Raw genomic sequence first — 16,341 nt, 5'->3', positions numbered from 1 at the left:
TAATATGACAAGAATCAGAAATTAAAAACCTTGGAAGTTTAAGTAATCATGTCTTGTTTTTTAAACATGGAATGGAAGAAGCACTTTTCTCCTCTTGAATGTTTATACCCTCTTCATCAACACTTTGCTTGCTTTCAGGCACATGGCTGGGAATATTTTAAATTCATCGCCTGTTTTGCTAAGCTGAACCATCTTGTAAAGTTCAATCTTGTCTCTAAATTGCTGCCTATTTTATTCAGGATCCAAGATGGATGACGACACTACAGACTCCTAGGAGATCAGCCAGGCAGCGCGGAAGCAAATGGAGCACAAGAATGTAAACTAGTACAGCCAGAATCTGCAGAGCCACCAAAAAATACTTACACTTGTACAGCAGAGAGTCTCCATGCAGCAAAAAGAAAGGAAAAAAAAATTTGAATGGAAGAGAAATAAAGCAACAGCATTACAAGAAAGGGGGAGGGAGAGACACCATACACAAATAAACAGAAAAGCTACATAAAAAGCCTTCATAGCAAAGGAATGAGGCAAGAATGAGGCCAAACTATTATTAGCTTAAGGTATCCAACCAAGCTTTTTTTAAGCAGAAGCACAATTACAGCTTGAAAACTGCAGAAACTCTTAAGAGATATTACCTCTTCTGCTAAGTGCGTGCAAAATGCCATCTACCAACCCCGTAAGGTATTAATCCCACTTGGGAGATGGAGATGTCATCAGCTCCAAAGGCACATAGTAGACAGAACACTGGATGGACATTAGCAAACTCCACGCAGGTGTTGGTTCTCGGGCCACAGGGCTAGTCACAGCAACTAAATGGGGACAACGTGTCTTTGGGCACGTGTAAGCGTCCCTTCTCGGGATCTTTACATCATTCTGTCCTCCCCACTGTAGCAGCAGCTTTGAGTTCTCTCTCCCCCTCAGTCATCAGAGCATTTCAAGCAAGGATCTGATACCAGGACCTACCACAGTTACCTACCTATAGTGTCATTAACATTGATAGTACCTTATACCTTAGTGGGAATTTAGGTCACCTTACATTTCACATTAAATCTCTAATTGAAGAATTGTTAAAACCTCATTGGTCACCATTATTAACAGTTGTTAGGGCATGTTAATATTCTGAACATTTATAAAAGAATTTTTAAAAGCATAACAAAACCAAAAAAGTCCCACTGTAGAACGTCAGATCTTTGTGAAGATGGGGGGGCATCTTTTCCAAACTTCCTGAAAACACACTCAGAGGAAGGCCACCTACTCCATCTACCTGGGGCTGACTTTTTTCCTTCAAGTTCCTTATTTTGTGTGTGTCAATTCTTCTCAATATACAGCAGGATGAAAATACAGGGCTTCTCAGTTTGTGACTAAACCGGTGGGTGGCACACAAGTAAAAGGCTTCCTGTAACCATCACCACCATCATTTTGATCATCCTTGGCATTATTTGCTTATCAGAAAGGTTTCCCTCAGCAAGGTCCTGAAAAAGTCTCAATCCACAGACTTCTAATTTCTTATTTCATTAGGCAATTTTCTTCAAATACACCTCATTTTTCTTTTTTTTTTTTTGCGGTATGCAGGCCTCTCACTGTTGTGGCCTCTCCCGTTGCGGAGCACAGGCTCCAGACACGCAGGCTCAGCGGCCATGGCTCACGGGCCCAGCCGCTCCGCGGCATGTGGGATCTTCCCGGACCGTGGCACGAACCCGCGTCCCCTGCATCATCAGGCGGACTCTCAACCACTGCGCCACCAGGGAAGCCCAAACTTAAGGATTTTAAAAAATTAATTCAATGTATCCTAAACTATTACTGTCATTACTGTTTTGGTTGCAGGAGTATCCCAGTGGAAGCCATTTCAATCTGGATTTTGTATCCTTTGCAATGATCCCACTGGATTTAGAGCCAATCCTTGCTTTTAGATTCAAGATATCCTAGTGTCATCTTGTGCTTTCCTGTGTATTTTTAAAATGAATATGGGTAATCCCTGTTTAATGAACTAGACTGTAATAATTTAATATTTCCTACCAGATTGTCATCTGAGTCAATGCTCAAGGGGAACCCAAAGTTAGTCATTATTATTTTTACCCTCAAAATATCTAACCAAACAGTATCATCACATTTGTAGTTTAAAAAGTAATTTTTATGCATTTCTACTTGTTAAAGTTTGAGGCGGTATAAATCTTACTGAGAAAATGAGATACCTAATCCTTCCTATGATGACTGTTGGAGAGCAACAATCTTTAATATCTAGGAAGAGTAGTATATGGAAGCCGTAACTCTGAGAAAGCCACTATAAATCAATGGACAAACGGAGGAATGATGTGTAGAGATTTAGTAAGGCATCACGTTTCTTACTGAATGCAACATTAAATCCAGCTATTCACATCACACTCATTAACTTTTATATCCAGAATCTCATTTCATATAAAAGTTAAAATGGCATCATGATGTTAAAACAAAAACATTCAGGGAGCTGTACTGATGAGACTGTTGTGAAGATCACAGTAGAGTACTATTTTTAAATGAACATGGTTTGTTTCCTTATTTTCCAGATCTGCACAGTTTTTTTGACACAAGAAAATTAAATCTTTATCTTTGTCATGTTTTCTCCAGGAAACAGCCCACTTTTTTATTCATTTTAACTAATCTTGCAACCAAGCTATAGTGGAAAGTTGAATGAACTGTCTATCAAACACACTGTGATGTATTACAACCAAAGAAGGATGGCTTTCAGAGTATGTAATCTCTATCGTCCTGACTTAATGTTAACTATAACAAACCCTGTCTTGTCAATGACTGTCTTTCATTAACATTTTCCAACATTTAAGGCCTCAGCATCAAATAACAGGATACAGATGGTCAACGGATTCAGTTACCTGGGGAGTGGAGGTCACACACTGCGCAACTAGAAGCCCTTTCTGAGGTTCTGCTACGGCCGTGACAGAGGACGCTCTGAAATCTTTTTCAGGGAAGGGCCATTTTGGCCGTGCTGAACTGGGTATGGCATTTGGAGATTTCAACTGGGTACAGTTGACCCTTGAACAATACAGCTTTGAACTTGTGCAGGTCCACTTAAGTGGGGATTATTTTTCAATAAATACATACTACAGTACTAGTCAATCCGAGGCTGGTTGAATCCGCAGAGACGGAACAACAGACATAGAGAGCGGGCTGTACAGAGTTATAGCCCAATTTTGGGGGGGTGTCGGCGCCCCTAACCACTGCGTCATTCAAAGGTCCAGTGCATTCGTGCAAGGGCTGAAGTGGAATGAAGGCTGCTCCCAGAGAATCCTGGCTTGACTTACAGGTACCCACCCTACCGTTCAGCTCTGGTTAGTTGATCTCCTGTCTGGGAGAGCAAAATGACCACATACCTCAATTTTGATAATCAAAGTCAGATCAGTTAGGTCTAAACCTTGCAGCACTAGTTCCCAAGGTTAAGGCTCCACCTCACCCAGCAAGCAAAACAGAGCACCATGGAGTCATAGATAAGGACTGATCTTGAACTCTGCTGTATCATAACTTCATTCCCTCCTTAGCAAGCCTTTATTTTCAGGAGATATTTGGCTAACCCTCAAATTCTCCTAGGCAAGAAGGAAAACTGTCCAACTGAAAGTCAGGGCCAGTGGCATGGCCTGAGTAAGCAGGACTGAATTGGGGATGATCATGTGTGTTCTCAGTAGGCAGCTTCCAGAGGCAGACAGCCCTCTCTTCTCAGTTTTTTTTTGCTGCTTGTTCCCATCAGTTCAGACACCTACAACTCGAGCCATCACTTGCCCCATTATTTCAAAAGGTGGGATTTGCTACCACAGGTTAGAATCCCTACCAGTTCACTAAGAGGAAGAGTAAAACCCTGGAGGGACAGAATTAGCCTGCAGTTAGAGACACCACCCACCAAACTCTCAGTGCAAACCCTCCGTGAAAAGGCTCTTCCCCAACCCAACCTTCCCTGGACTTTTCTTCCAGTGACCTGGTCCAGCATGAAGACCAGGGATGCAGCAGAGAGGGTACAGGCTTGGGAACTGGATCATTTGGAGTTGAGCCCTCCGCTCTGGCTACCCCTAAACCAGCCGTGTGATATGGGGCAAGTGTATTAACGTCTCTGAGCTCTCATCTGAAAAATAGGTTAAAATAGTTACCACATATGGCTGCCACGACAAAGCAGGGGGCACAGTGCATGTCTCACAGCGGGTACGTGGTTTTCTCCTTTTTTCCTATACAACTTGTTGAGAGCTTGGATTACTGAGGATATAACCTATAATATTCTCATTAATAGAACCTCATAGGTTTAAAGATAGCCTTTTCACGCCAAGAATCATTTTCTAGAGTTTCCAGAGAAATCTGTTACTGACATTTATTGCTGGCATTAGCTGTATAGAATTCAAAGACGTAACTCCCGTACCTTCAAGGAGCATAGAATCTAGCAGGAAAGTTGAGCTAAGCAAGGAACTGCAGTACAAAGCCAAGGCATTAAACAAAATGTACTGAGCAATTATTACGTGCCAGGTACTGGGCACTAGATACTGGGATTATGTGGTCCAAGTACCATCCCAGTCCCTGCCCTCTAGGAGCGTATGCTCCAGCGTGGGGAGATGGCAAAAAGTACCTACATGAGTAAACAAGATCATTTCAAGTACTGATAAGTGCTGAGCAGATAAAACAGGATAATATGGTAGAGAGGCTGGAGTGTTTCTTCGGCTCGGAGAGTCATGGAAAACTTTTGAGAGATCTGAGTTAAGACCTGAGTGGTGGGGAAAAGGTAGCTGAGGGAAGATCTGGTGAAACGTGTTCCAAGCTGAAGGAAGAAAAGGATAAGATGGGAACCAGGGCAAGTTCTAGAGAAAAGCAATGAGGCCACAGTGGCTTGAGGGAAGTGAACAAAGGAGAGAGTAGAGCACATAGAGAGATGGAGGCCAGATCATGGAGGACCTTGTGAACCCCGTGGGGAAGAGACTCCATTTATCCTGGGTGCAATGGGAAGCCGTCAAAGGGCTTGACACCTCACACATTGATCTGTTCTCTACTTTAGAAAGTTCCTGGGCTACTGAGAGGGGATTGATTGCAGAGAGGGCAGAGTGGAAGCATAAGTATAAGCTACAAGTCTATTTCAGGAATACAGGCAAGGGTGGCTAGGGTGAGGGGCCGGAGTGGATACGGACAGTAAGGGAAAGGGTAAGATTGAGACTGACTATGGAGTTAGGAACAAACGGGTAGAATAGAAGGTGGTGTCCCACACTGAGAAAACGAATGCTCCAGTAGGGCAAGGGGAAATCAATGATTCTGTTTTGGACACATTAAGTTTGAGATACCCAGTAGACATCTAATTGAGATGTCGACTAGGCAGATGAATATACAAGTCTGCAGCTCAAGGTAAACTGAGATAAATGTCATGAATGTAGGAAAAGAAAAGTGCTTATAGAGTTGAAGGGACAGCGGTCAGGTGAGGGAAGGTGTCTGGTGAGTGCATCTGTACCATGGCTGTGCATGGATGACTTACCAATACAGCCCGGGCTACTGAGCTCTGAGGCCGCCTCTACAACTCCCTACTGGACATCTCAAGCCAGGGTCTTGCAAACGCCTCACCTCAACATAACCAAGACGGGAATCACTAACATCTGTTTCTGCCAAAATCTGCCCCTTCTCCCATATTCCTCACCTTCAGTGTTGCCTTCAAAATAAATAAACAATATAGAAACAAGTCAACCCTCAGCGAGCTCTACGAGGCTCTTGTGATATGGCCTCCACCCTCATCACCTATCCTCTCTCCTACCCTTTATTCCCGTTGTATCGTAATCCCACAATAGTTCCTCAAATCGTGATGCTCTCTCCTCACTCCAAGCCTCTATATAAGTACTATTCTCTCTGCTAAATTTACTTACTCATTTTCCTCTCGGCCAACTTCTCCTTCAAATGCTAACTCTCATTGTACCAACAGTTACTAAGGGCCTTATTATGTACCAAACATGATGCTCAGAACTTTCCTCCAGGACGGCTTCCTTGACAACGGCCCTTCCCAGGCTGGGCTGGGCATCCCTTCTCTCCATAGCAACCTACACATCTCTGTCAGAGCTCTCTCCCACCATATCTCATATTTCAGTGTATTAATGCATAACCACCTCAGTCCAAAAGAAAACTGAGGCTCATGCAGAACATCAAGTTGTTTTTTTGATTTGTTTTGTGTTTTGTTTTTTTTAGTTTATACCCTTTTACTAACCTATATCTATTCCCCAGCCTCCCAGCCCCTGCCATGGCAAACACTTTTCTACTCAGTTCCTATGAGTGTGACTCCTTTCTTCCTTTCTTTTTTTTTGAATTTTTTTATACAGCAGATTCTTATTAGTCATCCATTTTATATACATCAGTGTATACATGTCAATCCCAATCGCCAAATTCAGCACACCACCATCCCCTCCCCACCCCCACAGCTCTCCCCCTTTAGTGTCCACACGTTTGTTCTCTACATCTGTGTCTCAATTTCTGTCCTGCAAACCAGTTCATCTGTACCATTTTTCTAGGTTCCACATTTATCTGTTAATATACGATATTTGTTTTTCTCTTTCTGACTTACTTCACGCTGTATGACAGTCTCTAGATCCATCCACGTCTCTACAAATGACCCAATTTCATTCCTTTCTATGGCTGAGTAATATTCCATTGTATATATGTACCACATCTTTTTTTTCCATTCGTCTGTCAATGGGCATTTAGGTTGCTTTCATGACCTGGCTATTGTAAATAGTGCTGCAATGAACATTGGGGTGCATGTGTCTTTTTGAATTATGGTTTTCTCTGGGTATATGCCCTGTAGGGGGATTGCTGGGTCACACGGTAATTCTACTTTTATTTTTATAAGGAACCTCCATACTGTTCTCCATAGTGGCTGTACCAATTTACATTCCCACCAACAGTACAAGAGGGTTCCCTTTTCTCCACACCCTCTCCATCATTTGCTGTTTGTAGATTTTCTGATGATGCCCATTCTAACTGGTGTGAGGTGATACCTCACTGTAGTTTTGATTTGCATTTCTCTAATAATTAGTGATGATGAGCAGCTTTTCATGTGCTTCCTGGCCATCTGTATGCCTTTTTGGAGAAATGTCTATGTAGGTCTTCGGCCCATTTTGGGATTGGGCTTTTTTTAAATATTGAGCTGCATAAGCTGTTTATATATTTTGGAGATTAATCCTTTGTCCATTGATTCGTTTGCAAATATTTTCTCCCATTCTGAGGGTTGTGTTTTCACCTTGCTTATGGTTTCCTTTGCTGTGCAAAAGCTTTTAAGTTTCATTAGGTCCCATTTGTTTATTTTTGTTTTTATTTCCATTACTCTAGGAGGTGGATCAAAAAAGATCCTGCTGTGATTTACGTCATAGATTGTTCTTCCTATGTTTTCCTCTAAGTTGTACAGTGTCTGGTCTTACATTTAGGTCTCTAATCCATCTTGAGTTTATTTCTGTGTATGGTGTTAGGGAGTGTTCTAATTTCATTCTTTTACATGCAGCTGTCCAGTTTTCCCAGCACCACTTACTAAAGAGACTGTCTTTTCTCCATTGTATATCCTTGCCTCCTTTGTCATAGATTAGTTGACCATAGGTGCATGGGTTTATCTTGGGGCTTTCTATCTTGTTCCATTGATCTATGTTTCTGTTTTTGTGCCAGTACCATACTGTCTTGATTACTGTAGCTTTCTTGTATAGTCTGAAGTCAGGGAGTCTGATTCCTCCAGCTCCGTTTTTTTCCCTCAAGACTGCTTTGGCTATTTGGGGTCTTCTGTGTCTCCATACAAATTTTAAGATGTTTTTGTTCCAGTTCCGTAAAAAATGCCATTGGTAATTTGATAGGGATTGCATTGAATCTGTAGATTGCTTTGGGTAGTATAGTCATTTTTACAATATTGATTCTTCCAATCCAAGAACATGGTATATCTCTCCAGCTCTTGATATCATCTTAATTTCTTTCATCAGTGTCTTACACTTTTCCTCATACAGGTCTTTTGTCTCCCTAGGTAGGCTTATTCCTAGGTATTTTATTCCTTTTGTTGCAGTGGTAAATGGGAGTGTTTCCTTAATTTCTCTTTCAGATTTTTCATCATTAGTGTATAGGAATGCAAGAGATTTCTGTGCATTAATTTTGTATCCTGCAACTTAAATTCATTGATTAGCTCTAGTAGTTTTCTGGTGGCATCTTTAGGATTCTCTATGTATAGTAGCATGTCATCTGCAAACAGTGTCAGTTTTACTTCTTCTTTTCCAATTTGTATTCCTTTTATTTCTTTTTCTTCTCTGATTGCCGTGGCTAGGACTTTCAAAACTATGTTGAATAATAGCGGTGAGAGTAGACATCCTTGTCTTTTTCCTGATTTAGAGGAAATGCTTTCAGTTTTTCACCACTGAGAATGATATTTGCTGTCGGTTTGTCATATATGGCCTTTATTATGTTGAGGTAGGTCCCCTCTGTGCCCACTTTCTGGAGTGCTCTTATTATGAATGGGTGTTGAATTTTCTCAAAAGCTTTTTCTGCATCTATTGAGATGATCATATGGTTTTTCTTCTTCAATTTGTTAATATGGTGTATCACATTGATTGATTTGCATATATTGAAGAATCCTTGCATCACTGGGATAAATCCCACTTGATCATGGTGTGTGATCCTTTTAATGTGTTGTTGGATTCTGTTTGCTAGTATTCTGTTGAGGATTTTTGCATCTATATTCATCAGTGATATTGGTCTGTAATTTTTTTTGTAGTGTCGTTGTCTGGTTTTGGTATCAGGTTGATGGTGGTCTCATAGAATGAGTTTGGGAGTGTTCCTTCCTCTACAATTTTTTGGAAGAGTTTGAGAAGGATGGGGGTTAGCTCTTCTCTAAATGTTTGATACAATTCACCTGTGAAGCCATATGGTCCTGGACTTTTGTTTGTTGGAAGATTTTTAATCACAGTTTCAATTTCATTACTTGTGATTGGTTTGTTCATATTTTCTATTTCTTCCTGGTTCAGTCTTGGAAGTTTATGCCTTTCTAAGAATTTGTCCATTTCTTCCAGGTTGTTCCTTTTATTGGCATAGAGCTGCTTGTAGTAGTCTCTTAGGATGCTTTGTATTTCTGCGGTATCTGTTGTAACTTCTCCTTTTTCATTTCTAATTTTATTAATTTCAGTCCTCTCCCTTTTTCTTGATGAGTCTGGCTAATGGTTTATCAACTTTGTTTATCTTCTCAAAGAACCAGCTTTTAGTTTTATTGATCTTTGTTATTGTTTTCTTTGTTTCTATTTCATTTATTTCTGCTCTGATTTTTATGACTTCTTTCCTTCTGGTAACTTTGGGTTTTGTTTGTTCTTCTTTCTCTAGTTCCTTTAGGTGTAAGGTTAGATTGTTTATTTGAAATTTTCATTGTTTTTTGAGGCTTGTATAGCTATAAACTTCCCTCTTAGAACTGCTTTTGCCACATCCCATAGGTTTTGGATTGTCATGTTTTCACTGTTATTTGTCTCTAGCTATTTTTTGATTTACTCTTTGATTTCTTCAGTGATCGCTTGGTTATTTAGTAACGTATTGTTTAGCCTCCATCTGTTTTTTTTACATTTTTTTCCCTGTAATTTATTTCTAATCTCATAGCATTGTAGTCAGAAAAGATGCTTGATATGATTTCAATTTTCTTAAATTTACTGAGGCTTGATTTGTGACCCAAGATGTGATCTATCCTGGAGGATGTTCCATGTGCACTTGAAAAGAAAGTGTAATCTGCTGGTTTTGGATGGAATGTCCTATAAATATCAATTAAATCTATCTGGTCCATTGTGTCATTTAAAGATTGTGTTTCCTTATTAATTTTCAGTTTGGATGATCTGTCCATTGGTGTAAGTGAGGTGTTAAAGTCCCTGGTTATTATTGTGTCACTGTCGATTTCCTCTTTTAGAGCTGTTAGCAGTTGCCTCATGTATTGAGGTGCTCCTATGTTGGGTGCACATATATTTGTAGTTGTTATATCTTCTTCTTGGATTAATCCCTTGATCATTATGTAGTGTCCTTCCCTGTCTCTTGTAACATTCTTTATTTTAAAGTCTATTTTATCTGATATGAGTATTCCTACTCCACCTTTCTTTTGATTTCCATTTGCATGGAATATCTTTTTCCATCCCCTCACTTTCACAGTCTGTATGTGTCCCTAGGTCTGAAGTGGGTCTCTTGTAGACAGCATATATATGGGTCTTGTTTTTGTATCCATTCAGCAAGCCTGTGTCTTTTGGTTGTAGCATTTAATCCATTCATGTTTAAGGCAATTATCGATATGTATATTCCTATTACCATTTTCTTAATTGTTTTGGGTTTGTTTTTGTAGGTCCTTTTCTTCTCTTGTGTTTCCCACTTAGAGAAGTTACTTTAGCATTTGTTGTAGAGCTGGTTTGGTGGTGCTGAATTATCTTTTCTTTGCTTGTCTGTAAAGCCTTTGACTTCTCCATGGAATCTGAATGAGATCCTTGCTGGGCAGAGTAATCTTGGTTGTAGGTTCTTCCCTTTCATCACTTTAAATATATCATGCCACTTCCTTCTGGCTTGTAGAGTTTCGGCTGAGAAGTCAGCCTTTAACCTCATGGGAGTTCCCTTGTATGTTATTTGTCGTTTTTCCCTTGCTGCTTTCAATAATTTTTCTTTGTCTTTAATTTTTGCCAATTTGATTACCATCTTGGCATGTTTCTCCTGGGGTTTATGCTGTATGGGACTCTGCGATTCCTGGACTTGGGTGGCTATTTCCTTTCCCATGTTAGGGAAGTTTTCGACTATAATCTCTTCAAATATTTTCTCGGGTCCTTTCTCTCTCTTTCGCCTTCTGGGACCCCTATAATGTGAATATTGTTGCGTTTAATGTTGTCCCAGAGGTCTCTTAGGCTTTCCTCATTTATTTTCATTCTTTCTTCTTTATTCTGTTCCGCAGCAGTGAATTCCACCATTCTGTCTTCCAGGTCACTTATCCACCGTTCTTCTGCGTCAGTTATTCTGGTATTGATTCCTTCTAGTGTATTGTTCATTTCAATTATTGTATTGTTCATCTCTGTTTGTCTTTAATTCTTCTAGGTCTTTGTTAAACATTTCTTGCATCTTCTCGATCTTTGCCTCCATTCTTTTTCCGAGGTCCTGAATCATCTTCACTATCATTATTCTGAATTCTTTTCCTGGAAGTTTGCCTATCTCCACTTCATTTAGTTGTGTTTCTGGAGTTTTATCTTGTTCCTTCGTCTGGTACATAGCCCTCTGCCTTTTCATCTTCTCTATTCTTTTTATGAATGTGGTTTTTGTTCCATGGGCTGCAGAATTGTAGTTCTTCTTGCTTCTGCTGTGTGCCCTCTGGTGGATGAGGCTATCTTAGAGGCTTGTGCAAGTTTCCTGATGGGAGGGACTGGTGGTGGGAGCTGGCTGTTGCTCTGGTGGGCAGAACTCAGTAAAACTTTAATCCACTTGTCTGTTGATGGGTGGGGCTGGATTCCCTCCCTGTTGGTTGTTTGGCCTGAGGCAACCCAACACTGGAGCCTACCTGGGCTCTTTGGTGGGACTAATGGCGGACTCTGGGAGGGCTCACGCCAAGGGGTACTTCCCAGAACTTCTGCTGCCAGTGTCCTTGTCCTCACGATGAGACAGAGCCACCTCCCGCCTCTGCAGGAGACCCTCCAACACTAGCAGGTAGGTCTGGTTCAGTCTCTATTGGGTCACTGCTCCTTCCCCTGGGTCCTGATGCACACACTACTTTGTGTGTGACCTCCAAGAGTGGAGTCTCTGTTTCCCCCAGTCCTGTTGAAGTCCTGCAATCAAATCCCACTAGCCTTCAAAGTCTTATTCTCTAGGAATTCCTCCTCCCGTTGCCGGACCCCCAGGTTCAGAAGCCTGACGTGGGGCTCAGAACCTTCACTCCAGTAGGTGGACTTCTGTGGTGTAAGTGTTCTCCAGTTTGTGAGTCACCCTCCCAGCAGTTATGGGATTTGATTTTATTGTGATTGCGCCCCTCCTACCGTCTCACTGTGGCTTCTCCTTTGTCTTTGGATGTGGGGTATCTTTTTTGGTGAGTTCCAGTGTCTTCCTGTCAATGACTGTTCAGCAGTTAGTTGTGATTCCAGTGTTCCTTGTTTTGTTTTTAATGAGTAAATTAGGATAAAAATGGGAAATAAGTGAAGCCAGTACTAAGACTGAATACAACAAACTATACTTCTTTAGGCCTGGAACTGCACCCACGCCCCTAGTTTTTTGATGTGGAGCATTTTTAAAGTCTCTATTGAATTTGTTACAGTATTGCTTCTGTTTTATGTTTTTGGTTTTTTGGCCACGAGGCATATGGGAACTTAGCTCCCCAACCAGGGATCGAACCCACACCCCCTGCATTGGAAGGCAAAGTCCTAACCACTGGACCACCAAGGAAGTCCCAGGCCCAGAACCCTTTTAATATGTCAAGTGCACATACAGCTCTGAGCCTCTCAACTTACAGTACAAAAGGCAGGCATAAGTCATAGCACAATTCACTGTGTCTGAGACAGAGCAAACTAACGGCTCCAGGTTTCCACTCTTCTTGACAAAGAACTGCAATTTCTTCTGCATAGATTTGCAACAAAGGCATCTTGGGATGAAACTGAACAGTGCCCACAACACTGGTACAGACAGTAGAAAGAGCACATATGGTAACAATTTTTATAGGGATATTAAAGCGGCCCTTAATGAAAGTCAATGACATGGTGCAAAAGCACAACACAGTAAGAGCAATGCAATACGATAGGAAAACCAAAACAATAGGAAAAAAGGGGTTGAGTCTATTTAGCAGAGACTCTCCAGGGCACCATACCCTCTGCTACCCCTGAATCTCTGTTCAAGGCCCTTCTGGACCTTGGTCCTGAAGGAATGAGATCTGGAATGTGCTTCTGGCACTTCCACCAAGGGCTGTCAAGAAAATTACTAGAAATTTTAAGGAACATACATTTTAGCTGAATTATACAGATGGTATCATAGTTCTGAAATTTAGAATTTGGAAATTAAGAGGTTTTCATATGTTGCTTTCTAGTGGTTAATAAGTTAAGCCTCCATTTTTCCAGAGTGATATCAATATGAAAATGACAGTACAGAATAAATAAAACTGTAAGAGGAAACAAACAGTTAGGACTTGAATCACCTTCTGTGTACAGTTAATATCAGTGGGACTAATTTTAAAGGAGATATCGACTTAATAGTCTGTGCTTGGCAACACTGTTAATAGATTAGTTCAATTAATAACTGTTGGTACGTGAAAATGAGGTGATTTGTTTAAAAATAAAATATCATTTTGACCAAGACAAATGGATCTTCACTGAATTTTAATCTATATTAAAAAGCTTTAAAATTATATATGTAAATTTGAGGTTGAATTCATTAAGGGAAAATAATTGCTATTTGGTCACTGGAGCAAGGATTCACAAGATATATTCTGTAACAATTCAAGCCTTTTAAAATTGTTTTCCTAGGAAAGAGCAGTAACTATATGACCTGTTCCCCTGCATGAATATATTTTGATTTAAAACTGGTATGACACTCATTAAAATAACTGCAAGAATTACACACAATTAGTGAGCTAGTTTTGCCTAAGGAGAAGATACTGACTCTTCACCGCTTGGCACATTATTTGAAACCTCAAACGTATGCAGTTTTTTAAAGGTAGTAGACTATACGTAGTGACAAATTGAATATGTAGACGTTACCAGTCAGTAGAAGGAGAACTGTATCCTTTAATACCCCAAGGGCCAATGACAAACCAAAGTTGAAAGATATGGTGGGAAATACTGATTTCCTAAGAGCACCTGATTGCAGGAAAAGAACAGACTGTCTACGGACAACAAAGACTCTAAGTGAATACCCGCTTCAGCTTGACATACAAGGCATGTATGTTGAAATGACAAGAAGCATATTGGAAAGCTCATTAATCACTGTCAGCAACAAAATAACACATGGAGAGGCACAGAATGTTCCAGGGAAGCCAAAAGTAGATATTCATTTCTAACAACTGGATAACAATTAAGTGGATCAGATCCTTGATGCAGTTGTTTCCAATAATGTTTAAAAACTATGGGTTTACATCATGGTTAAATGGCACACATTTTTCATTTGTGTTTCTGTTCACATATTAATTTAGTATGGAAATAGTAAGCAGATATTTTGCATAAAACAATGCAGTCTATTTACATCTAACTTGGAATTTAATTCTGATTGCAAGAAACGTACCAGATATGAAATCAGTATACAGATTATAGCAGACTGGTTAAACACGCAATGGTCTACAGACCATTGGGCGCCTGCCTTTGGGTGACCTTAGATCACCTCGGCCAAGTTATTTAATATTTCCATGCCTCAGTTTCCTCATCTGTTAAATAGAAGGTATTAACAACACCTATCCTTCATAGGTTGTCATGAGAATTAAACTGGTTGCAATGTAATAAAAAGCTTAGACTAGTGCCTAGCATGTCATAGGTGCTATGTAAGTGTTAAATAAATGAATAAGAAGACTTTTCAAGCCATCTGATTCCCAGCCCTGGAGTTAAAGGGTTATCAGAATCTCTGGCGCTACGACAGTGGATACAGGTTGAAAAGCCCTGCAGGTTATTCTAATAGTTCTTGTTCTACGCTGCCCTCCTCCCCACAGGTAAACTAAATTACCTCTTAGTTTCTTTCTAGTTAAAAGGAAAAATAATAATAATTATTTGACTGGAGACAGAGTTTTAAAAAATGATTCCCCTTTCTGCCATTTTGTTTAAAGAGATCAGCCTTTTTCTTCAACTTTATGAAATTAAGGTTGATGAGAAGCTCTCAGTCATCCTCCCAGCAGATAACAGGCCCCATCAAATCCTTCAATCATCCCTATTTCAGCCCTCAAAGTACAAGTTTAATAGGTGTTGACTAAGTGAAGAATTCCCTTCTAAGAAATCAATCATTGTTTCCATCTCCACAAAGGCAATCCTTAAGTTCAAACTAGTATGTATTTCAACAACTAATCTACGGCTCTGAACCTTCCCTAGTGCTATCATAGCTATTGGTTCTTTAAAGAGACTTAAGCACTGAAATGGAATTGACTTTTGGACCACAGAGAAATGGAGGAAAACATAAAGATATCCAGGAATAGGGGAACGAAGAGATGCCCAGAACCTCCACTAAGTCTGTTAAAGAAACGTTCAACAATGGATTTAGTAGATACCGTGAACATCACAAACAGAAAATGCCAGGATCTGTTAACAATCTTGAATCTATAAGTAGTAGGTTGGTGATGAGTCAGAGTTACTTTGGAACGTCCTAGGGAAACTATTTCAGGGCTTTGGGCTACAAATAAACATTTGAGGGAATAAAGTTATAGTATCTCCCAGAGCAGTCACATTCAAGAGAGCTCTGGCTCCATGTGGCACGATTTCTACCTGCCAGGGATGTATAATTCCATGTGGGAAAGGTTGTATGCATGTACTTAAATGCTTCTAGAATTTTCTATGCAACAGTTTATCCTGTATCCTTACTTCCTGGATCACTTAAGATCTAAATGCTGCCAAAGAATACATATAGGCTCATTTAGAAAATCATCACCAATTAAATGTCTCTCCCTTTGAAATATGTACTTCAAACATTTTTTTAAATCGCACCACATAAGGATAACAACTTGAAATATGTGGTAAGATGTCAATGAGAAACAAAAATGATTTGCTACTTTGATTATGAAAGGTGGCAGTGCAAGTAACTTAAAAAGGCAAATCTAATGCTCTTTCCAGTTAGATGTGAGTTTGTACCACTGGCTTAGGGTACGAAGTCCAGAGCTTAGAAAGTCGATTTTCTTTCAGGACGGGACCTTTGCACCTGGGGTAACTGCCACCATGTAAATGGGGCTATCTTTGGGTGGCTTAGAATCAATAGTTAGGCTGAGAGTATAGAGAAAATTACTACAGCACAAAATCCACTGACTTGCACTTTCTACACAAAAATGTTCTTTTTCATTAAACTAACATCAAATTTGGCTCTGGTTTTCTGCTACTTAACAATTCATTAGCCTCGTTAAAACAATGATCAAAGACAAAATTTTTAGAACTGAAAATAATGCTATTTTTAATGGCTTAAAAATTCTGCCCAAGTATTTTTCTTTATAGAGAGCTCTGTCTTGTCTCAACAAGACACTCGACACCAGAGGCCCTGCTTTTGGTCCTAGGATTCAGTAGGTGCTCACGTCAGAAATGGCCCTAACTGCTTGCCTCCCAGCCGTCTGAACCAGAAAAAAACCACCCTTCTAACCTGGGTCATCCTTTGAGTGAAGTTCAGAGAGCTCTCCATCTAGTTCTGCCTCTTTCTGCATCATGGCAACAAGACAGTTTTTACAAA

At 40.2% G+C, this 16,341-nt stretch overlaps 1 protein-coding gene across 1 annotated transcript in view; it reads right to left on the bottom strand.

Annotated features, from left to right (window-relative positions):
• The window catches only part of CARMIL1 (capping protein regulator and myosin 1 linker 1), a gene marked incomplete at its 5' end in the record, with an annotated part of 315,787 nt that overhangs the window by 35,066 nt on the left and 264,380 nt on the right, over positions 1-16,341 (bottom strand). The window contains one exon of the mRNA XM_082664795.1: positions 364-381. Coding sequence (XP_082520921.1) covers positions 364-381 — 18 coding nt within the window. The remainder of the gene's footprint in view (positions 1-363; positions 382-16,341) is intronic.

Source organism: Grampus griseus (assembly GCF_964374135.1).
Source record: "Grampus griseus genome assembly, chromosome: 10".
Taxonomy (NCBI): Eukaryota; Metazoa; Chordata; class Mammalia; order Artiodactyla; family Delphinidae; genus Grampus; species Grampus griseus.
Note: the sequence above shows the minus strand (reverse complement) of the source record. Positions and strands in the feature narration are given on the sequence as shown.